Source organism: Mus pahari, chromosome 3, assembly GCF_900095145.1.
Source record: "Mus pahari chromosome 3, PAHARI_EIJ_v1.1, whole genome shotgun sequence".
NCBI lineage: Eukaryota > Metazoa > Chordata > Mammalia > Rodentia > Muridae > Mus > Mus pahari.
In genome coordinates this window covers 72,997,831-73,022,764 of record NC_034592.1, presented here as the reverse complement: position 1 = coordinate 73,022,764, position 24,934 = coordinate 72,997,831, and the positions used below count along the sequence as shown (strand labels likewise).

The window sequence follows — 24,934 nt, the reverse complement described above, 5'->3', positions numbered from 1 at the left end:
GACTAAGCCAATAGGAAGCACCTACTGTCAGACCCCAAAACTGTGTATAATGATCCTAAACAGAAGGAATAAAGGTGTGTGAGAATTACTTCATTGTCTGAGAGTTTCTGCCATAAGAAAAATAACACTACCACCAGGGAAGTGAACTGCTCTCCAAAAAAGCCACCAGAGGCTCCCCTACACCCCTCACTGACTAGTCAGCATCCTGCAGGCTCAGTCCAGAGGGCTCAGTGCAGTTGGCCAGTATCAGCAGAGAAAGCAGAAGAGGCAGCAGCTGAAATGGTGGAGTCAATCCACCCTCCCTGCTCCTGCCCTTTTCTCTTTGCTTGAACCGTTCTACCTAGCCTAGTCAGAGATTTCTGTGGATGGCCTACAGTACACAGGGTCTCAAAAAAAAGTAATGAATTTTAAAGTATATACTCTATCCTGTGTGGAGACTGGGGAAGGGGCTCCTAATGCTACAAATCTAGTGCTGAGGGAAGGAGAGAGAGAGAGAGAGAGAGAGAGAGAGAGAGAGAGAGAGAGAGAGAGAGAGAATGAAAGGTATGACAAAGATGGATACTATCAGTGTATGTGATGAAACAACTTCCATACTACATTCATGTTACTGAAATACACTAGTTTTCATATAGATCAAAGTTGTTACCATTTTTCAAACACAATATTTCCTATGTTCATGTCTAGAAAGAATGATAGGTTTATTTTTCTTGGCACCAACATCATTCTTTGAATTCACTTTACATTAATCTTTAATTTACTGCCAAACATTTTTCTGAAATAAGAACATCATTTCAATCTATGATTAATATGTATAGAAGTATAAGTGTCTCTAGAAATTCCTATTTTATAAATATAGTTTTCCTTTGTGTTTATCTTGCTTCTTTGTTTCCCCACTAAAATGCAAATATCTTTCAGAAATTACTTGAGCTAATCAGTTTAACATTATGGATTTTTCTCATTCTTTGTTCTTAGTAGGGCAATGGAAGTTAACTATTTGGCAAGGCAGGATTGTTCTTTAGAAAAGGATATGTCCCAAGAAAGAGAAGCGTGGGAGATAAAAAGATTTAAGTAAAAGAAGTAGTAGACCAAGATGACTGCAAACAATCTACACATGCATCACACAATTAACAAAGCTCTAGAGTAAAAAAGATTTATTGGGTTAACATGGTTTGAAACTATAGATAATTACTTTGCCTCATTATTTCTTAGAGGAATGTATTCCATCCACCAAAATATAGTAGGTGGCATTAAAATTGTCATAGAAATCAGTTGTGAAATACATATAAGCATAGAAGTTTACATTATAAGCATGTTAACTATTTAGATAGCTAATAAAATGATCCACAATAACAACAACATAACAGCCACTGTCTTATCTGGGTTTCAAAAGAAACATGAAGCTCCTTATGAGTAGAATTGTTACATAAACTCTTATGTTTATTTAATATCAAATTTTTTGTACTTGTCATTCACATACAGGCAAATGACACTTTAAGAGTAAATGGGTGACAGTAATATACATGATAGCAGAATACTTTTTAAAACATAAGTCAACAACAGATTTATAAAAATAAGTTTTCATATCTATTTTGCATCTATACAGTATGATAATTAATTAATTTTGGCCACATTTCCAAGACATTGTTCTGGAATGCATTTCATGAAGACTGTTTTTCATGTTTGCCTTTGTAAATATATAGAGATGAATCATGTTTGTATTTTATACAATTATAATATATTTCTCACTTTCTGAAGAATTTTTCTTTTGTTAATTAGATCTAAAAATAGATACTACTAATCTATATAGAGTTAGATTTTTTTATCTGTTAAAAGTTGAAGCCCTGACCTTGGCCATGTTAACCTAGTGGTATAACACTGAGTTACACTCTTAAACTAAAAAAAATCTTCTAGAAAAAATATTCTTATTTGTTTGTGAGTCACCATGCCAGGATAAAATTCCGCCTGATGAACCACAATTTCTGAATATTAATTTTTAAGAACCTGTGATCAGGCATAGCTTTGGTTAAAATCATGGTGATCCAGTCAAGTTCTGAACTCTTAAGCAACCAGAGTTCATTCTATGAAGACATCAATAGTCTGTACATATTTTCAGGATTCCAGTATTTGTAATTTTAGTTTTATTTGTATTTCAAATAAATTACATATGGTAAAAGAACTTGTTCTTTAAGGCAGATATGGGTTCAAATCTGAATCTTATTTACATAACAGCTTGTAGCTATATTCAATTCAAATGGATATCAAATCTTAGTTAATGTAAACATTATAGACCATCATATGTACTATTATTCAAGAGAGTGTCTACTACTCTATCAAACCACACATGAAGGATGAAGCCCTTAGTATTTAAAGAAAAGATGGTAATATTCACATCATCATGGTCATGAAGCACAGACTTGTCCCAAACCCTGTTCTCTCAAAATCCATCTATGTAGTTTGTCATAATCAACCTAAAACTGCTAGCTTCAGGCCCCAAAGGAAAATCTGTACAGCATCTAACTATGAAGTCAGGTTTGCCTTTGCTACTTTTATGATTTCATTGGTGATCCATGCAATCCATCTAATTCCCCTGCTAAGGCTTTAACTACAATGTTATCTAAATCCCAGACCCTACATCCCATTGCACACTTGAGAAATGAAGACTAAAGCACTATATTTTATATTAGTCTATATAATCCTTGCCTAAGAGGCAGGTTGGACAGCCACACTGATCTACAAAGAATCATGGTATATCAATTACTTCAAAGAATATTTACTCTTCGCTATTCAAGCTGAAATATTTACTGCATTCAATATCAAGGTGCCAACCTCTCTTCACTTTTTAAAGTCTGTGTTTCCCAGGTCTCTATTATATTAAGGATCTAGTTGAGAAAATTATTACTTATAAAATATTACCTACTTCAGTGAATAGAAACAAGGTGTAGACTCAAAACTTGCCAAACATTTTTAGTATCATATTTTCCATTTAATTTATCCTCTCTATTTTACCTCATTTTGCCTTATAACTTTTTTGCTATTCTTGCAAAACACTTTGTATTTGTCTCTAAAAACAGCCAAATAAGCTATCACCTAGCACTTTGTTTCCAGTTCCTCTCTGTACCCTAATTAGCTCAAATGCTCCTGATAATTTCACCACCATATTTAGAGATCAAGTGATTCAAAGACCTGCTGATCATTAAAAACATAAATTTTAACAAAGATAAAGTTGTACAACATATACAAATATTCATACAAGGGATTCCTACTGGTCAATATCATGGAATCAATTGATGAATAGGAATGAATAACTTTGGAAGTAGGAGACAACACAACACACAAACAGAAAGGATAGACAAGATAGATAAGAAAAAATAAATAAATAAAACTTCTTACATCTATCATCCAGTTGCAATTTAAAACACAAATTGTCTATGGCAATTAAACATGTGTTTAGAAGAAAGGTTAATATTTAAAAAATTAAAATTTGTCCTATATAAACAAATAAGCTACAATGAGTTTATTTTACTTATAATTCAAAAGGAAGGGAGAAAATATATGAATTTTTTAAACTAAGAATATTATGATGCAAGAACCCCCTGCTCCACTGCATGGTCACAGACTTTGAGTGAAAAATAAGAAAAACACAAAGATTAATATATTGGAAAGTGTGGTGGATCTGGAAAGAATTGGCAGTATGAATAAATCTGATACAACCACATTATACTACATTCTTGTAGGAATAATAAAAGGAGATTTATCTGCAAGTGAGAATTGTGGAGAAAAGTTAGCATGAAAGATGATTTAATTAAGTGAAATGCAATCTTACATGAAATATACTAAATAGAGCAAATTTTTAAAAAAGTGATCATCAGGAATAACAGGGAAGATACCAGTTTCAATGATAGACACTGTACTTTCTTAATGGATCCTCATTATACATACAATTGGGAAAATAAAATATCAATTGATTTTCAAATTTTACATGGAAAAACAAAAGAAATTTCCTAATGTTGTGAAGCCCATCTTTAAATAACTAAGAAAACAATTTTTTGCTAATAATTTTTCTAAAGGCAAATTTGACATCTTTGTTCCTGAGACTATATATCAAGGGGTTAAGCATGGGTATAATCAATGTATAGAACACAGAGGTCATTTTGTCAATATCCATTGAATGCCCTGTACTAGGACGCAAATAAATGAAAATCAGGGTGCCATGATAGATGATGATTGCTGCCAGGTGAGAAGCACAAGTAGAGAACCCTTTCTTTCTTCTCTCTGCAGAACATATTTTAAAAATGGCCACTATAATATACATATAGGAGAGGAGAACAGTAAGAAGACAGACAGCTTCCACCAAACTTGCAAACACCACCAGTATAATGTCATGTGTGTAAGTATCAAAGCAGGAGAGAGAGAAGAGTGGAGTCATATCACAAAAGAAATGGTTAATTTCTTTGGAGCAGAATGACAACTGGAAAGTATTAGTAGTATGGATTATTGAACTCATAGTTCCACCCAAGAATGCTCCAAATGCCAGCTGAGTACAGACTCTCTTGGACATAATTACAGTATAGAGCAGGGGGTTACAGATTGCAATGTACCTGTCATAAGCCATGGCAGCCAAAAGGAAAGATTCTGTATCAACCAGAGAGCAGCAAAAATAGAACTGTGTAGCACAGCCATTGTAAGAAATCACCTTCTTGTCAGAAATCAGATCCACAAGTAATCTGGGGGCAATGGCAGAAGAAGAACATGTGTCTATGAAGGACAGAATACAGAGGAAAAAGTACATGGGAATGTGTAAATTAGGACTGGCTGTGATCAATAAGATCATGCCAATATTCCCCATCAGAGTAATGGAGTAGATTGATAAAAACACAGCAAATAGGAGACTCTGGAGCTCTGGATGATCACTGAATCCCAGGAGATAGAATTCAGTCTTCACAGTGCAGTTCTCCGGACTCATTATTTGTAGAAATTTTGGTTTCTGCATCCCAGGTAGAATAAAAATGGAATAAACACATAGATAAATTTAAAATTCAATAGAAAAGTAATATATAATCTATCTCATTCTTATAGAGTAAGAAATATAGCATAATAAATTAATACATTTTCAATATTATACTAAATTGGAATTGATAAAGTCTTCTTAAATATTTTATGCTTCATATTCACTATCACATTGTTGTGCTCTCTGGATATAGATGACAGTTTATTTTAAATTTCATTTGCTTTTTATAAACGTTGTCAAAAGGTTACGCAATATATATTTTTATGCCTGTAAATAAGTTTTCAGTTTCCTGTATTTTGCCTCGTCAATTTCTATAATAGATAAAATTATCTCAGCTCCAAATATATATATATATGTATATATATATATATATATATATATATATATACATATATATAATCAGCAAAGGAGTAGAAGGACTGTTTTTCACTTTAAGATATAGTTTCCAGGTGAGGAACAAGGGTTGTCCTCACAATCATTCAACTGCTATTAATAACACAAAACAAAAATAAAACAAAATAAAGACTAGGAATGATTACTCTGTGCATATAAATTATGTTCCTCAGAAGCTAAGGAATGTTCAAGAATACAAACATCTACCATGTCTAAGGTTCAGCTATAATCTGAGAATGATTGAAGAGGACCAATAAGTCATTACCTAATTATTCAGAGTTCCAAACACTAAATGTCACACATCTTTCACTATATTTCTGTCAATATTATGATCTCTCCTGCAGGATTTTTACATGCTTTTTCTTACAGGTAATGATCTCATTAAGTTAAAATAAAGAGAAATCTGTGTTTATATATATATATATATATATATATATATATATATATATATATATACCAATTGCTTTCGAAGTCTCCCCTTCTTTGTTTCTTCATGCATTTATTGGTGGTGGTGTTTTGAGGCTGTGTCTCATTGTGTAGACTTGGTTGGCCTGGAGCTCACTAAAAGATCAGGGTGACCTCACCTCTAACTCACAGAGTTCAACCTGCATCAGCCTCCCAAGTACTAGGTCAAAGGTGTGTTTCATCATGCCTGGCTCTGTTTAATTTATTTAGTTAATAGTTAATACCTTACTAAGAAAGATTCATATTCAGATGTCTCAAGGTTTATTAATATGGATAGATGTTTTAAAAGTAGCACACTTTAAATGTACTTTAATTTAACTAGATTTTGTTGTTGTTGTTGTTTTTGGACTCACCAAGTGGATAGAAATCCTGCTTATCTGTAGTTATGTTCGAAGTCAATCAACAGCTTTCTAGATGGTGATTGTGAGACCTGAACCACTGTAGTCCCACCCAGTGTCAACAGCTGAGGATTATTATAAGAATACTTACCAGATGACCACCTTTCTCTCATTTACCTCCTTTTTTACTGCTGTGAGCCACAGTTTTTTTTTTTTTAAATAGAAAACATGAGTAACATTTAAACAAAAAATATAAATCCATTATAGCATTACTCATTTTCCATTCTTGACACACCTTCTGTTTTCTTCAAGGAAAGTACACCTCCCTTAAAAAGTTGCAGTACAAAGGAAACATTTTATGGTTTGCTTTTAGGACTTTAATCTCACATGAGCTTCTAGGAACCCAAGCACCAATATCCAAATTCCCATGAGAAAATATGTGAGCAATTAAACAATTTCACGAAGGAATTAATTAAGCATAAAATGAAATGATGCGACAAATGTTTGTCTTGGAAATGCCTCAAAGATAATCAATTTGACTTTCCAAATATTAGACTATATAAAACTTAATAGCATTTATTAACCCCCTGATTTAAGTGACCAAAATAGTTTTTCAAGTGGCACTGAGAATATTATGTGCAAAAAGAGTAGTAGAATGAACTAAAATAGCATATTTATTGATATAAAATATATCAACGAATATAATTGCAATAAATAAAATGAGTATATTTCCATTCTTTATAATTAGACTTTTAAAATAAAACTGTTGTAAGAAAACAAACTATGAATGGAATATACTTATATCTACACTGAATTAAAATTCTAACTTCTTAAGGCAACACAATTTTTCAAAGTCTTCATTCATAAACACCCATTATTTGGAATATTTTGTTTCAGTTCCAAATTTTTAATTTTATCTGGAAAGTAGGAAATGCATCTAGTATGGAACATTGACAGATAGAGAAGCAGCAGCAGGTCATTAGAAAGTGCAGCAATAGAGAAATTAAAATACTATGGTTCATGGTGTGTAGTCATGTTTCTTTATCTTACCAATTTGTCCTAATCACATACAGTAAAAGTGAACTAAGAGGAAAGAATATTTTACAAAAGTGATATAGATATTCAAGTTCACTTCTATGTGTCAAAAAATGAATGAAATCTTCTTGGGCTTCATATTGTCTGTGTGTTGTATCTTGGATGTTCTGAGATTTTTGCCTAAGATCCGCTCATCAATGAGTACATACCCTGTGTGTACTTTTGTGACTGAGTTACCTCATTCGGGGTTATATTTTCTAGTTCCATCCATACTCCTGTAAATTTCATGAAGTCATGTTTTTTTGTTTTGTTTTTATTTTTGTTTTTTGTTTTTGTTTTTTTTATGAGATAGGGTTTCTCTGTGTAGCCNTGGCTGTCCTGGAACTCACTCTGTAGACCAGGCTGGCCTCGAACTCAGAAATCCACCTGCCTCTGCCTCCTGAGTGCTGGGATTAAAGGCATGTGCCACCAAGCCGGGCGAAGTCACTGTTTTTAATAGCTAAGTAGTACTCCATTGTGAAAATGTACCACATTTTCTGTATCTATTCCTCTGTTGAGTGATATCTGGGTTCTTTACAGCTTCTGGGTATTATAAATAAGACTGCTATGAACACAATGGAGTATGTGTCCCTGTTATTTGTTGCAGCATCTTTTGGGTATAAGACCAGTAGTGATATAGCTGGGACCTCTATTTCCAATTTTCTGAGGGACTGTTATATTGATGCGGATGCTTGCAGCCAACTATCAGACTGAGCACAGGAAGCCCAATAGAGGAGTTAAGGGAAGAAGTGGAGGAGATGAAGGGGTTTGCAACTCCATAGGAAGAACAATAATATTAACCAACCAGACTCGTCAGAGCTCCCAGGGACTAAGCCACCCACCAGAGAAGTACTCATGGAGGAATCTATGACTCCAGCTGCATATGTAGCAGTGGATTACCTTATCTGTCATCAATGGGAGGGGAGCCCCTTGGTCCTGTGAATGCTTGACCCAGTGTAGGGGATTGCTAGTGTTCTTAGTTGGGAGGGAGTGGGTGGATGGGGGAGTACCCTCAAAGAGCAGAGGAGAAGGTTAAAGGAATAGGGGGTTAACTGGGAAGGGGAAAAACATTTGAAATGTAAATAAATAAAAGACTTCTCATTGAAATGCTCTGCTTAGCCTCACACTCATGTTGGCCCTCTGTTCTAATCCCCTGGATCCTTCTCATTCTCTATGTCCTTATCACCCCCTGTGTCTAGCTAGTTCTCTCTGCAACCCACCTCTATAGAACTGTCCTGGTAAAACCTGCCTCTGGATTCTATGAACTGTACACCCACAAACTGCATTGCATTTCACTGCCTCTCATCTCTCTGAATCAACTGAAGTGAATGGCTAGGACTCAGAGATACCTATGCCTCTGTCTCCTGAGTGTGGGATTAAAGTCATGTACCCTTAATGTGTTCACATAAAGAGATCCTTGTTGATGAAATTTAATCTAGCAACATGGTTGTTAACATGGTTTGTTAATCCAAACTTTATTTTTTGCCTGAAATTTGTTCTGGTAAAGAATATTGAACTCAGAGATCTGCTTTCCTATGCTTCTTAGATTGAAGGTGTTTGTGTTTGTGTGTGTGTGTGTGTGTGTGTGTGTGTGTTCCAGCTGAAAGTTGGATCACACAGACCTAGAAGGTCTTTGGATTAACAAACCATGTTAGCAACAATGTTGCTGGATTAAATTTCATCTACAAGAATCTCTTTATGTGAACATATCTGTTGGAGAAGGATGCCTCTCCTATAATGGCTGAATAAGGCACCAATCTATATTGTATAGGAGAATACAATATAGGAGATGTTTTAATCCCTACTTTCCTCTGCAATTGCTTTCCATACTGCCCCTCTGAAGATGCCGCTTAATTATCAGGGTTTCTGCAAACATGCATTCCCTCAATCCCATCTGCTCTCCCTCCCACTTCCTACTTGTTCCTCCTCTTTTCATGTCCCCCTCCTCCACTCTGTTCCTCCTTTAAAATCTATTCTATTTCACACTCTCAGGGACATCCATGTATCCACATTCATCCCTTCCTCCATGCCAATCTATCCTCTCTCTGTCTATGGATCGTAGCATTTTTTATCATTTATGAAATGGATAATGTGAAGATATAAGTGAATATACTCATATTTATCTTTCTGGGTGTGGGTTACCTCTCTCAGAATTATTTTTTTTCTATTGCCATTTGCCTACAAATTTCATGATGTCATTTTAAAAACGGTTTAGTAATACTACTTCATTGTGTAAATGTATCACCTTTTCTTTTTCCATTCTTCTGTTTTTGAATAACTAGGCTGTTTCTAGTTTCAAGATCTCACAAATAGATCAGCAATGAACAGGCTTATCACAAGTATTTTTGATAGGTAGTGTACACTATAGGTGGTATAGCTCTATCTTGAGTTCGACTGATTTTATCTTCCTGAGCAACCAGAATACTGATTTTCATAATGGATATAAAGTTTGCATTACCACCAACAATGGAGGAGTTTTCTCCTTGCTTCACATACTCATCATAATGACTTAACATGTGTGCTATTGATTTTTGCCAAGTAAGATAGAATGCCAAAGTAGTTTTGATTTTCATTTCTCTGATAGCTACAGGTGTTGAATGATCAAGTATTTCTTAGCCATAAGAGACTGATATTTTTTGAGAATACTCTGATTAGATCTCGTACTGGCTAATTTTGTGTCAACTTGACACAGGCTTGGGTTATCAAATAGAAAGGAGCTTCAGTTGGGGAAATGCCTCCACAAGATTCAGCTGTAAGGCATTTTCTCAATTAGTGATCAAGGGGGAGGTCCCCTTGTGGGTGGTATGAAGGGGTTATGCAGAGCAGCTGAGGCCATGGAAACACTGTGAGAGATCATGGAAGGCCATTGGTGAAGGTGCAGCCTCAGATACAATTGATGACCCAGGACTGAAGGCATCATGCAAAGGAGTTGAGGCTTGGTACTATGAAGAGAGCCTGTGAGAAGATATTGTTGAAGCAAAGTTAGAGCAGCATTTGGAGATGCCAATACCATGAGATGACCACCAAGAATAGCAGCAGCAGTGGAGTACAGGCAGATGGAGCCTAGAAGACAAAGCTCTGTGTTACAAAGGACAGGGCTGGAGAAGTGACCCAAGTCCTTGGAGGAGCCTAGAAGATCGTGAGTTGGATCCCAGACAGTTGGAGTTTAATTTTTGCTTTTGATTGTGANTGTGCCCTGATGTTTTTCCCTCTTGAAGGAAGTATTTGAGTGGAGCCCACAGTTAAGAGACTTTTAACTGGAAAAAGACTTTGGATTTTAAAAGATATTGGATATTTTAAAAGGATTGAACTTTTAATATGTAAAGACTGTGAGACTTTTAAAGATGTTTAGATCTTGGGGATAAATAAGAAATTAAGGGTTGAGGCTTACTAGTGATGTGTCTGTGTGTCAAGTTGACAAGGGGTCAATTGTACTGGCTAATTTTGTGTCAACTTGACACAGGCTGGAGTTATCACAGAGAAAGGAACTTCAGTTGGGGAAATGCCTCCACAAGATTCAGCTGTAAGGCATTTTCTCTATTAGTGATCAAGGGGGAGGTCCCCTTGTGGGTGGTGCCATCTCTGGGCTGGTAGTCTTGGCTTCTATAAGAAAGCAAGCTGAGCAAGCCAGGGGAAGAAAGCCAGTAAAGAACATCCCTCCATGGCTTCTGCATCAGCTCCTGCTTTCTGACCTGCTTGAGTTCCAGTCCTGCATCCTTTGGTGATCAACAGTAGTATGGAAATGTAAGCTGAATTAAACCCTTTCCTCCCCAACTTGCTTCTTGGTCATGATGTTTGTGCAGGAATAGAAACCCTGACTAAGACAGATCTATATGCCATTTGAAATTGAGTTTTGGTTTTTGCTATCTACTTCTTGAGTTCTTTGTATATTAGTCCTCTGTGGAAAATGGAGTTGGTAAAATCTCTTTCCCATTCTGTTGGCTCCAGCTCTCTGTGACTGACAGTGTCCATTGCTTTACACAACCTTCTCAGTTTCAGGAAGTCTCATGCATTAATCTTTGATGTCATTGCCTGGGAGGTAGGTGTTCTGTTCAGAAAGATGTCTTCTGTGTCAAAAGTGTTCAAAGATAGTCTCTAGTTTTCATTCTATCAGGCTTGGTGTATCTGGTTTTAGGTTGAGATCTTTGATCCACTTAGACTTGAATTTGGTGCAAAGTTATAAGCACGTGTTTGTAATCTTCTAGATGTACATACACAATTAAAGCAGAATCTTTTTTTTTTTAAGATTTATTTATTTATTTATTGTATGTAAGTACACTGTAGCTGTCTTCAGACACTTCAGAAGAAGGCGTCAGATCTCGTTACGGATGGTTGTGAGCCACCATGTGGTTGCTGGGATTTGAACTCAGGACCTTCAGAAGAGCAGTCGGGTGCTCTTACCAGCTGAGCCATCTCACCAGCCCTAAAGCAGAATCTTTTGTTATGGATGCTGTCTTTTAACCATCACGTATTTCTTGCTTCATCATGAAAAACCACGTTTGAATTTATGTCTGGGATTTCAATTAGAATCCACTAATTGATGTTCCTGTTTCTATGTTAATATTATGCAATTTTTATTACCATAGCTCTATGTGGGGTCCAAGAGTCACCAACAAACCACACAAACATCGATCTCAGACAGAAATGGTTTTTGAACACAAAGCCTCTGACTGATAGACTAGGGCTGTTGCTCAATATTTGGTGGCTGAGGGTATGGCACAATAAATTGTTCTCTGTCATCTTGTAAAGGTTAAGTCTGCAAAAAGCACAATGAAGTGGTTGGCACTGACTCAAGCCATTTTAAACATAACAATTCATACTGACTTTTAATTTGATGAATCCTATATAAAGCAATCTGGAATTTCTTAAGCTTAACAACCCTCATACATAAAATAACAGAATATGTGATCAAACTGAACTTGCTCTGAGTCAAGTTATCATGTGTGTGTGTATGTGTGTGTGCATGTGCACATGTGTGTGTGTGTGTGCGTGTGCGTGTGTGTGTGTGTGTGTGTGTGTGAATGACTGGCAGCAATATTACAGCAACAATATGGAATAGATGGCAAGCTTGGAACAAAATGATTTCAGGTATGATTGGTGCGATTGGGGGCCAGACCTCAACACTTTATAGTTAATTGGAAATTAGCAATAACAATTTTAGCAACCATACATCTCCACTGCCTGTCCCAGGGACCTAGGGACAGCAGGGAACATCATCTCTAACTGCCAAGCTCTAGCACATTTCCACCGACAAAGTCACATATTCTCTTTATACACATGCACTATATCCCCTTATTAAAAACCAGTGCCTCCTCTCTGGACTGTCTTTTTCCCTCCACCTTCACTCAGAGGCAGCCTCTGAATAACCCCCTCTCCAATAAATCTGTCATGTGAGATCTGCCAAGTGGTGACTTTTTGGCATTCATCACTTAGATCACAATGGGTGATACCTCCAACAGCTCATTGTTTATAATGTTTAAGACATGCTGGTTTTTGGTTGGTTGGTTGGTTGGTTTTTGTTTTCCACATGAAAAATTGTACTTTCAATACCTGTGGAGAATTATGTTAAGATTTTTTTTTTTAGAATTCAGTTGATACTGAAAATTGTTTGGGGGTAAGTAAAATTCCACAGACATGGGCTAGTTGAATAACTTAATCATGAGCGATTAAGGACTGAATGAAATAAAAGAGAGTCTGAAGCACCTGAAAAGCAAGGTTGGTAAGCATTGCGTGTGCTGTACTATGGTGTCCTAAGGTTGAGAAGCATTGAGTGTGCTGTACTATGATATCCTAAGATGGAAATTTGTCACAATAAAACCAATATCAGTGACAGAAAGAAATAAGATGAGCGGCTATTTAACTATAGTTTCAGGAATTGCAATTAAAACTCGAAGTACACCTGGAGATTCACAGATGACTTTGTGATTAAGAGCACTTCCTAGACCAAACATAGTGGCTAACAACCGTCTGCTACTACTTCACCAGATTACATGACCCCCTTTTTTGCTTCTTTTGGTACTGTGGACATGTAATTCATAGACAAAATGAAGGAAAAACACATATGAATATAACACAAATATAGGTATTAATAAAGAGAAAATTAATCCAATGTATGTAAAATGAGAGAAATTTTAAAAATCACAGTAAAATAATGACATAATTTTTAAAACAAAAGATTAAGGTTTTATAATGTTCATTTTCTTTGTTCATTTTCTTTAAAAAGTTAAACATAATTGAGACAAAAAAATATCATAATCACTGATTTACAAAAATCACATCAAATGAGGTAATTAATTCCCACTGCCTATTTAAAGATCTCAAGAGAATAGGACTAGATTGTCCCAAAGGTTTGTGCATCACCAAGGCTGTAACTATTCATATAAGGTGTCTCTTGCAGACAAAAGACATCCTACACTTTTTACAATAAGGTTTAAGATCCAAAAGTTTGTTCTCTCTCTCTCTCTCTCTCTCTCTCTCTCTCTCTCTCTCTCTCTCTTTTTCTCTCTCTCTCTCCTTTCAATGAGCAAGACATTTTTTGATAAGAGCCCAGCCATTGTTGCTGTCAAGGTTTGGTATAGTTTTTTTTTCTGAATAATAAAGAAGAGGATTTCTGTCTTTCTGTTGAGCTTTTGTAAGTGTCTCAGCCTTTCTTCTCTCTCTTTTTTTTTCTTTTGTTTTGTTTTGTTTTGTTTTGGAGACAGGGTTTCTCTGTGTAGCCCTGGCTGTCCTGGAGCTCACTCTGTAGACCAGGCTGTCCTCGAACTCAGAAATCTGCCTTCCTCTGCCTCCAGAGTGCTGGGATTAAAGGTATGCGCCACCACACCCAGCCTTCAGCCTTGCTTCTCAACACACAGGTAAAGAGGGTCAGATGGGATATGTGGATAGAACAGAAGGGGAAACCTGAAAAATGTGTCTAACTTCTGCAAGTGGGTAGAATCACAGAGAAGATAAAATATGTATTTCTTTATGAGAAATCATGAAAGAAGAAAAGATTTTAGAAAATGTGTGAGGGTAATAAAACCCTTGTGGTTTGAAAGTGGAGAAACACACTGGGGATAGGTTAGAACAGACAAGGTGATAAGATGAAGGCAGGAGGGTCACAGAAATAAAGTGTGGTGGAAATTTTCATAAGAAAAAGCTGTTTGCTTATGTTAATTAAACAAAGAGGTAGGAAAGTCTATGCTAGAGAAAACTACCAAAAGTACCTATTTCTGTAAGAATTATGGCATAATTTTAAATTTCCATTACAATTACGAGTTCTGGAAGCAAAGAAACAAGTAATCTACATGAGGAAAGATTATAAGAAAGATTAATATCATTTGATAGCAATATAATAACTGCACTATGCTGCTGAAGTCACTGCGTTCTCTGCACAGTAGGATTACATGAGTTGAAATACTCAGTAAAATGAATCAAACTGTGAATAAATGCATATGTCAACTAGAATCCTTACCTTAATAATAGGCTGTGTTAAGTCAAATTCATGAGTATAATAGAAAGAACAAATGTGTGACTTACTTTTGTATATATGGTTACTTCTTTGTCAATGGATTTTTCTGAAACTATATCATGGTCTATGTAATCCTAGAGATATTACCAGAAATAAAAGAGGTACATGTTCTGGATAAGGCTGAATATGATGATTGACCTCTAAGGAAATAATATGATGAAAATTTTGGGGTTATTTTTGTTACTTACTAACCTATTTTCCATAAGGTCCCTGTATAATGTAATGTTAGTTTGTTTGTTTTTCATTTTTCTCATTCTCAGATAATTGAAGGAAAGAATGACTGTATTAACTATTTTGAAGGGAGAATAAAAATACAGGAAAACATCTGAAAAAGCAAGCAAACAAACTTACTTAGAAATGTGAAACTTCTGTCTGTCTTCATAAGAACTTTTTTCTTAGAATAGACTACTCCTTGCCTTGCATTTTCTTGTGCTTGTTCTTAGCAATGGTGTAAATGTATAAGCATACAAATTTTCTATTATAAATGTTCTGTTGTTCCCAAGAGTAGTTTTTTTTCACTGAACAAGATGATCCTTAAATAAGAATGCTATTATCTGGGTCTAGAACATGAATTATTCTGACTTATGGAAATGTATATGTGGCTATGTATATGAGAATCAGAGAAGTAGATCTAAATATGTAGGTGGTCTCTATAGGTATGCTAGTGAGAAAATCAAATTTTTCTGCCTTGAATCCTATCAGTTACTAAAGAAGTAAAATACTACTATGAAGAAGTAAAATCTCTGCACTATTTTTAATATTCCATGTGGAATTATTAATTATTAGAACTGTCTGAAGTAAAAAGCATAATAACAGAAAATGATTAGCATGCATCTAATTATAAAATGTACTAAGTAACAAAGAATAAAGTGACACAAGACATAACCAAAGAAGCACAACACAAAAATTGTTAAGATTGTGTAAAGATAGGATACAAATATAGTTCATACATTTCCAATTTGTAATACTGAATACCAATTTAGGATAATCAGTATCTACATTTACATTAGGTCCTGTCATTTTGGAACTTATAGAGCTATACTAAGACATTTAATTAATTTAAAATAAGTGTAATAAAATCTTATTATCATATAATCAGAACGAAAAGAGGGAAGGATTTGCATTTTAATCCAATGGATTTTTAAGAAGAAATTACAATTATGGTAATTTTATTAGTTAGTGCTAGGATCCTTTTTAAAAATCACCTATAGTCTGTCTAAGGAATCAAGTACACAGGAAATGCAAACTTTACTTATCCTATAGGCCTTTTATGCAAAAATTTGTTTCCTCATTAACCTATTTCTATTATTTTTTTCTCATTTTCAGGGCTAATCTTCATGCTCTTACAGGCACACAATGATACTGTCTGGAAAAAACAATAGTGGGATTATTTTCACCCTCTTGGGCTTCTCACATTATCCTGAACTTAAAGTCCCTCTCTTCTTGGTGTTTCTCATCATTTACAGCATCACTGTGGTAGGAAATATTGGCATGATCCTTGTGATCAGAATTAATTCCAAACTGCACACCCCCATGTACTTTTTCCTCAGCCACCTCTCCTTTGTGGATTTTTGCTATTCTTCCATCATTGCTCCCAAGATGCTGGTGAACCTTGTTGCAAAAGACAGAACCATTTCATTTGTAGAATGCATAGTACAATATTTTTTATTTGCTGTCTTTGTAGTAACTGAAGCCTTTTTATTAGTGGTTATGGCCTATGACCGATTTGTGGCTATCTGCAACCCTCTGCTCTACACAGTAGCCATGTCTCAGAAACTCTGTGCCACACTGGTGGTGGGATCCTATGCATGGGGTTTCACATGTTCCTTGACACTGACATGTTCTACTGTAAAATTATCTTTTCATAGTGTCAATAGAATCGATCACTTCTTCTGTGAACTCTCTTCACTGCTAGCCCTTTCTTCCTCTGATACTGTCATCAGTCAATTACTGCTGTTTGTTTTTGCCACATTCAATGCTGTCAGCACATTACTCCTTATTCTGTTGTCTTACCTGTTCATTGTTGTCACTGTCCTTAAGATGCGTTCAGCCAGTGGGCGTCGTAAGGCTTTCTCCACCTGTGCATCCCACCTGGCCGCCATCACTATCTTCCATGGTACCATTTTATTCCTTTTTTGTGTGCCCAACTCTAAAAATTCCAGGCTCACAGTCAAAGTGGGTTCTGTGTTTTACACAGTGGTGATCCCCATGCTTAACCCCCTAATCTATAGTCTGAGAAATAAGGATGTCCAACACACAATTAGAAAAATAATGACCCTTACCTCATGTGTTAAGAATTATAGACACAATTAAAATTGTCAGAAATTTGGAGTGAAGTAATTTCTCATTGGATATTACATAATTTTGAGGTCTTTGTGAATACATAAACTGTCTTCATAAATGATCTTAAATATACTTTTGCAATTAGTGGCGTTAATATTATGCTTGGATAAATTTTGGGTTTAGTTTAGAAAAACAAAACTTTTTTTTTAAGCTTCTAAATAGACACAATGATTTTTTTTAATTTTAGCATTTCATTCCAAATTGGGTTGTATAGTCTGAAATACAATATTTGGATTACTTGTTCTTATAATTGCCATATGAAAATACTTGTATAATCTAAAACATATTATTTCATCTTCTATTATTATCAAATATTCAGGACAGAGAAACATCTTTTGAAATATTAGAAGGTTTTCATTCTTACATAAAGTAGAACTCACTGTAAATATGAGAACTAATGCTTGCCTACAAAAATGCAGAAACAAAATAGGATGACAAGGATGAATCGGACTACTGGATGATACAGAAAATAACTTCTGTAAAGATTTTGGAAGAGATCAGGGCTTCTGTAGTCCTGTCTACCTTTTATTTGAAGCTGATGTTGATGCAAGACACAGAAAACAGAAATCAAATTTTATCTCCCAAAGGTTGTACAAGCAGTAATGATTGGTTAGGAGAAAGGATTTCCTGACTGGCCAGTTCACGGCTGCTTCAATTCATGCAAGTATCACGAATTCTATCTTCCAATGGCATTATTTTATTCCTCTTTTGTGTGTATAAACATAGAAATTTCAGGTTCACAGTCAAGGTGGTGTCTGTGTTGGACACAGTGGTGATCACCTATGTATCACCACCATGTATTCACCTATGGGTGAATCCCATGTATCTGGAGATGCTCCTTCATAAACAAAGCTTTTCAGTGACATGGCTGCCTTCCAGTGTATTCCTTAGACATGGTCCTCTAAATAATGTCAATAAATTCAGTAAGCCAATAAATTCAGTAAGCTTGACTTAAATGCAGTTATTTCTTTTTGTCTGGCATTAATGCCTTCTGATGAGTACATGTTTACTCTCCTTTTTTAGAAAGTGAAGCAAAACAGTTTAAATTTATTTTATCATTCTTGCTTAAGGTAAAGATCACATTTTATAAAAAAATTAAATTAAAATCTATCAATGTGTCTTCTTCCTTTACAATTCCTAATAATTAGATGAATATTCAAAGAGATGAGTTTCACAATGTCATTTTCATACCAATATATTATTGTTTTATGGTCTTACTAAATATAATTGTTTCATGTACTTATTTGCTATGAAGATGTTTGGATAATCAAAATGTGTTTGTTAAGGATGGACCATCCCAAAACTGTCCCACACAGGGGTCCATCCCATAATCAGCCACAAAACACAGACACTATTGCATACACCAGCAAGATTTTGCTGAAAGGACCCTGATATAGCTGTCTCATGTGAGGCTATGCTGATACCTGACAAACACAGAAGTGGATGCTCATAGTCAGCTATAGGATGGAACACAGGGCCCCCAATAGAGGAGCTAGAGAAAGTACCCAAGGAGCTAAAGGGGTCTGCAACCCTATAGGTGTAGCAACAGTATGAACTAACCAGCACCCCCAGAGCTGGGGTCTCTACCTGCAGATGTAGCAGAAGGTGGTCTAGTCAGCCATCATTGGGAAGAGCGGCCCCTTGGTGTTGCAAACTTTATAAGCCCCAGTACAGGGGAACACCAGGGCCAAGAAGTGTGAGTGGGTGGGTAGGGGAGCGGTGGGGAGGGTATAGCAGACTTTGGGGATAACATTTAAAATGTAAATAAAGTAAATACCTAATAAAAATTGAAAAAAAAGAAAATATACTATTCACTAGACTTTTGCTTTAGATGATAAATTATGTATGGTATATTTTATAACTTACATTTGAATTATGTTAATTTTGAATGACACAGAGCTGTGTCACAGACTATGTTGTGAATAGTTGAATGGAACAAGCTTTTCCTGTTTAAGAAATCTGTTTATATGCTCATATGTTTAATAAAGTCTTTTTAAAACATAACAAATAAAATCATTATAAAGGAAAAAAAAATATGTTTGTTGCAAGCCTTCTCTCCATAGTGAATTCACTGCAATCATGAGACATCAATATGTTATTTCAACTCTCAACAACAAAATTAATAATCCAGAAACTTAAAAATGTAGTAGGAAGAAAAAAGTAAACAAACAATAATCCAATCATAACAGAACATAATAAATAGTGAAAATAGAAAACATCTCTTAGTATTCTTACACTTAATTATTCTTAATGTTGTTGAAATGCAAGCATTAAATATTTTCTCTCATATGTAAGTCTTGGATTCAAATATTCAAACTTCAACTCATGTTTTTTAAAATTACAAATAGAACTTTTTCCTGTATAACACATTTTGAATACAGTTTCTACTCCTTCTATGTTTTCCAATTTCCCTCCATATCTTGGCATATACACAACCAACTCTATCCTATAACATACATACTTGCATATTCATATTTATTGACACTGCTTTCAAAAGAAAAAGAATGAGCATAAAGGCCAACTGACAGGTACACATTTCACATATTTTAAAGAATAAAATTTTATTCATTGTAAAGAATATAATTATATTCTTTGTAAGAAGGTGAATAAAGTTGATTTTTATATTAATAAGTCTGAAATGCAAACATTAAATATTTTCTCTCAAATGTAAGTCATGGATTCAAATATTTATAATTTGAATATATATTTGTTTTTTATAAATGTATAAAGGGGTAATATGATATGATAAAACAATCTTAAGTAGGCAGTACCAGAATCAAATTAGGGTAATAGAATACATACTACATAAATGTGGAAGGAAGATTATTACAGAGAAGAAGGGAATAAGTATATGTAGACAATTGTACACAAAAGATGGTTTAAGGAATGCTTTCAGTGAAGAAAACATTTATGAATAAATAACATAACAAAACTTATTTCATTGTATGATCACTACACACACAGATATAAAATATAAACATAGCCTATAATTTTGCCCCAGTCAATGAGGAAACACTAAGAAGACAGGAAATTGAGTGTACATTTTGAAATAAATCTAAGAGTTATAAAAAAGGAAAGCTTAAATTTCCAATATATATATATATATGTACAAATTAACTCTGGAATATAGTTAAAAATGAATCAAAACTGGTTCATTACTTGTAACAAATTTATACATACTCATTCCTAAGAGTTTAGTAGTGGAGAAATCAGAAAGAGTTTGGTAGTTTACTTCTTACTGTTCATTAAAGCCACATCTCTTCTAAAACATAAATAGTATCAAAAAAGAAAACCCATAATAAAAATATAATAAAGTTGTAAATTTATAGTGTGCTTATAATGGTAATGGTTTTCTGAGTTCGAGGCCAGCCTGGTCTACAAAGTGAGTTCCAGGACAGCCAGGGCTACACAGAGAAACCCTGTCTCGAAAAAACGTAAAAAAACAAAAGATTAAGAAAAGTCCTAAAATATCTCTAATTCATGTCTTTAGGTCTAAGACAAGTTAAGATTCACCAAAATCTTTGTGTATGACATCTGATAGGATGCTGTACATCATTGCTACCAGGAATACTCTATATTGATGTTTTCCATTTTACTGTTGAGGAACTGTCCTTCAAGAGGCATACATAGTGTAATAGTGTCTCTAATGTCAACTAAAAATAAACTGGAGCATGTTCTATACCCAATTACACCTGAATTTAGAAAAACTTATTTGATAAACTAAGTTATACATAATATATGAATATCTTATATAAAAATGAACATATAATTTGAATTTTCTTGAGGAAAAACAAAAAAGTCAGGAATCATGGCAAATACACAAGGGGTCCTCAAGGTTTTAGTCTTTGGGCATTTTGCTCATGTTTTGATCATTGTAGTGGTTTATATAGGAGATATAAATAATGAAAATTTAGTGACCTTAACAAGAGAAAAAGAACAAGAGAAAAAACATATCAAGATACAATTATAAAAGGCCTTTTTGATAATTTCTTCAGAATTAAAAAAGCCTCATGCTAATTTTAGGCAACTATATATAGACTATTGAGAACTAGAAACATTATCTGAGACGAATTTCACTAATATATTTTTTGAACACTTTGATGCATCTGGAAAAAACACAGGCTGCTTCAAGCAAACATATTTGAAATTAACATTGTATACTTAGGAAAAGACCAAATGTGGGAAAAGATAATGAGGTATGGCAATATTATGGTCTCCCTCAATACACATGGTGTCTACTCTCCCAAATCTTTGGCGGCTATCATCTTTCAATTGTCATACAGATTTATTAACGAACTGCTTATTTTCACAAAGGTCACATATTTTTAGCCTAGGATAGGAATAAATGCTGACCTCATTCAGTCTGATAAAGTTTTACCATGACAATTCCTATTTTTAACTTATTAATAGGGTATAAGAGGAGGGGGAGGAGATAGGGGATTTTTGGAAGGGAAACTAGATAAGGGGATAACAATTGAAATGTAAATAAAGAAAATATATAATAAAAATATTAAAAAGAAGGACTCACTTTATTCATTCTCACTGCTCTCCGATTTGGGGGAAACTCTATGGTGACTTCACTCTTTACTGTGTCAGTGGTACACTATTGAAATAAGACAACATATCCTATTTGATCTTTTCACATATTACACAGAGGTTAAAAACCTTAGTCGTTGCACACATTGTTTACCAAGAAACTTCAACTAAATTATGTTACATTAAGATACAATGAATCATACTGATGAATATTCCCATTTTGTATCTCATTATATTAATAATTGAATCTCAAGAGAGAATATATTCGTGCTCTCACATTGATATCCTACAGAGACTGATGCTTGTTTTCAGAAATTTAGGATTATAAGCTTTAGGGATACACAGTGAAATATAAAGACTGTGGCAATTTGTATAGTGACATCTTTAGGAAAAGAGAGAGGTCTGCAATGTTTGTTTCATTGGTGAGTTGGTTGGATATGTTTAACTACATTTTATTTGGTGGAATGCACTGAATGAATAGATTCTGGGAGCTCAAATTTTGAATTATGATTGCACTCATAAAGACAAATTTGTAAAGGGAACTACTGAACCAAACACCATTGCTTTTCTTGTGTTTATGCCTTGCTTCTAGAGTGTGTATTATTATATAACATGTCATGAGAATGCACATAGAATAATATACTTATTGCACATAGAATAATATACTTATTCCTTGGCCGTGGATAATCCTGGCAGTAAATGTTATCAGTTTAATCTGCAGAAAAACTTGGATAATTACTGATCTGAGAGTCAGATCTCAACAAAATTTTGCTATTTGAATAAGAAAAATAATAAAGAACAAATTTTTATGATATGCTCTGTAAATATACAGATAATAAAAATTGAAAAATTTGTCGAAATGGATTTATAGATAGAAGACAATAGAAAGTTATGCAATGAAATTGAATGGCGCTAATTCTGATCGAGAAAGCATTATGGGATATTTTTGAGAACATGATAACATTTGCACTATAAAGTTACTTGGATTTACAAACTGATCAATTTCATCTTTAGAATATTCACTTATTTATTATATCATAGTTTATATACCAACTATGTTAATAAAATTGGTAAAAAACTAGAATTTAGTAGAAATATATTGTGGAATATAAAAAATATCGTGGTGGTTATGTGAATCTTGGAATATGCTATACAAATGAGAGACCATTGTATGTCTACTAATAATTTTTCATTTTTATTTGCATACATATTAACAGGCATTATGCATATCTTTACTTTTATTGGCTATTTTAGTTATTTACATTTCAAATGTTATCTCCTTTCCTAGTTTCCCCTCTACAAAACCCCTATCCCAACCTCCCTCCCTCTGCTTTTATAAGAGTTGCTTCCCCAACAACCCACCCACTCCTACCTCACCACCATGACATAAAGAAACATATTTTTATTTCCCTAATATTACATATAATACATATAAGTTAATATCCTTTCATTGTAATATAATTACATCACCCCACCCTTCTGTTTCCTCCAGTCAACGTTTTCCATTTCCTCAACTCTTGCTCAGTTCCCATCAATAGACAAGGTAGTTACCTAGGTGTGTAGTACCAAGCTTGATTTCTCTCTTGTTGGGTAAGTCTTGAGTTGAATTATGCATCTGTTGGTTACTACAAAAACATGAGTAGTACTATTATACCTGTAGGATATTTTTGCCATTCTTGTCAATGTGGTTCATAGTCATCAAAGCTGACTAGGACTGTTTCTGCTTCAATCCCCTGCCAGTTTACATAGTATATCTTCTGATAAGAAAATTGCTCAGTAACTATTACTGCCACTGTGTTTGCAACAGCTAGAAAATGGAAATGATGTGAACAAAAGGAAATGTTCTTGGATTCTCGTTAATATCCTCCTTTATCAAATCACTTGCTAACAAGGAGGCAGTGTTTGGGTGGCAACGTGAAAGACATTTTTCATTATTAATCCATTTTATTTGCATTTTTTACACTTTATATTTCATTTTTTAAATTCTCTTTAATCTTTTTTTTAACAGTTTAGTCTTTATCCCCCCACCCCCAGTTCACTTTCCAACAATCAAAATTATGTTTTCTTTTGAACTCAGTGAAAGACATTTAAGGAATAAGCATTTTCAGATCAGAACAATGACATTGATTGGGAATGATAAGTATTAATGAATCCATCCTCAAGTCTCTGAAATCGTAGATAAATTGACAAAACCTTGTTTGTGATCTTTTTTCTACGTTCTTCTCCCCACAAATATCTGTTTGGTGCCACAGCACCACACTTCATGGATGTTTCTACCAAGGGTCTTGACAAGTGGGCAAATAAGGGCTCTCTACATTTTTGAGATTCAAATTTCTAAATTATCTCAATTTCTATCACAACTCTTATCTGAAAACTTGCTTTAGAATCTGGCTATGTTAAAAACTCTTTCAAATAATATGAATAAAATTATTTATTTTTAAAGTTAAAAGGAAAGTTTGTTGATTATGCATATAATATTTGCCCTTTATCATTTTTATGTCTATTTAATTTCTCTTGTATTTTGTGCAAGAAATTATACAAATTTAGAAAATTAAATAATATGTATTTTCATATCTATTGCAAAAGTTTTACAATCACTCTCAATTTTCCACTTGATTTATAAATTATCACAATTTACATATTAACAATTATCAGGAGCCAATTTCTGAAATGATATCTTTTCTATAATTTTGACTATTTTTCCAAGAAATTCAAAGAAACGTATTTGTTTTTTAAAACAGATTTAAAAAAAAAAATTGAAGAGCCATAGTGGAAGGTAATCCTCGAGAGTATTTATTCTCTGAACCATGGCTGAAATTAAATCCAAAATAAATTAAATCAGCATGTAAATACAATATTTACATTCCTGAAATAATTGCCATCTCAAAGGCTTATTGCTGAATAAGCTTGCCATTTCTAGTTCATTCTGAACTCTGGATGGATGGCTCAATTCTGCTATTCTGGCTTAAACTTCTCTCCAAACTGAGTGATTCTCACTGAATTTCTCTGTTTGGACTGAAACTAACCCTGGCAATCTGTTCTAATCTGGCTCTTTATACTTCTGTCTTCACCTGGCACATGTCTTTGTAAACTGTTCTGGTAAAACTCTCTCTCCTCTTTCCTCTTTCCCCTCTCCCCTTTCCCCTCTCCACTCTCCCTCTCCTCCCCCCTCTCCCCTCTCCCCTCTCTCTTCTCACTTCTATCCCCTCTCCTCTCTCCCCTCTCTCCTCTCTCCTCTCTCCTCTCTCCCCCCTCTCCCCTCTCCTC

At 34.4% G+C, this 24,934-nt stretch overlaps 3 protein-coding genes across 3 annotated transcripts in view; 2 read left to right on the top strand and 1 right to left on the bottom strand.

Moving 5' to 3' along the window:
• Positions 1 to 4,028: 4,028 nt before the first annotated feature.
• Positions 4,029 to 4,990, bottom strand: LOC110319590 (olfactory receptor 5I1-like). The gene has a single exon (XM_021195081.1). The coding sequence runs from the start codon at positions 4,988 to 4,990 to the stop codon at positions 4,031 to 4,033; it is 960 nt and encodes a 319-aa protein (XP_021050740.1). The 3' UTR covers positions 4,029 to 4,030.
• Positions 4,991 to 16,144: 11,154 nt separating this feature from the next.
• LOC110319105 (olfactory receptor 5D18-like) lies at positions 16,145 to 17,101 on the top strand. The gene has a single exon (XM_021194532.1). The coding sequence runs from the start codon at positions 16,145 to 16,147 to the stop codon at positions 17,099 to 17,101; it is 957 nt and encodes a 318-aa protein (XP_021050191.1).
• Positions 17,102 to 22,020: 4,919 nt separating this feature from the next.
• The window catches only part of LOC110319424 (olfactory receptor 5L1-like), a 6,388-nt gene continuing 3,474 nt past the window's right edge, over positions 22,021 to 24,934 (top strand). The window contains exon 1 of the mRNA XM_021194922.1: positions 22,021 to 22,089. The gene's annotated coding sequence lies outside the window, so the exon portion shown is untranslated. The remainder of the gene's footprint in view (positions 22,090 to 24,934) is intronic.

What these genes read in the sequence shown, in the direction of transcription:
- LOC110319590 (XM_021195081.1), bottom strand. Translation starts at nt 4,990, where the DNA reads ATGCAGAAACCAAAATTTCTACAAATAATGAGTCCGGAGAACTGCACT.
- LOC110319105 (XM_021194532.1), top strand. Translation starts at nt 16,145, where the DNA reads ATGATACTGTCTGGAAAAAACAATAGTGGGATTATTTTCACCCTCTTG.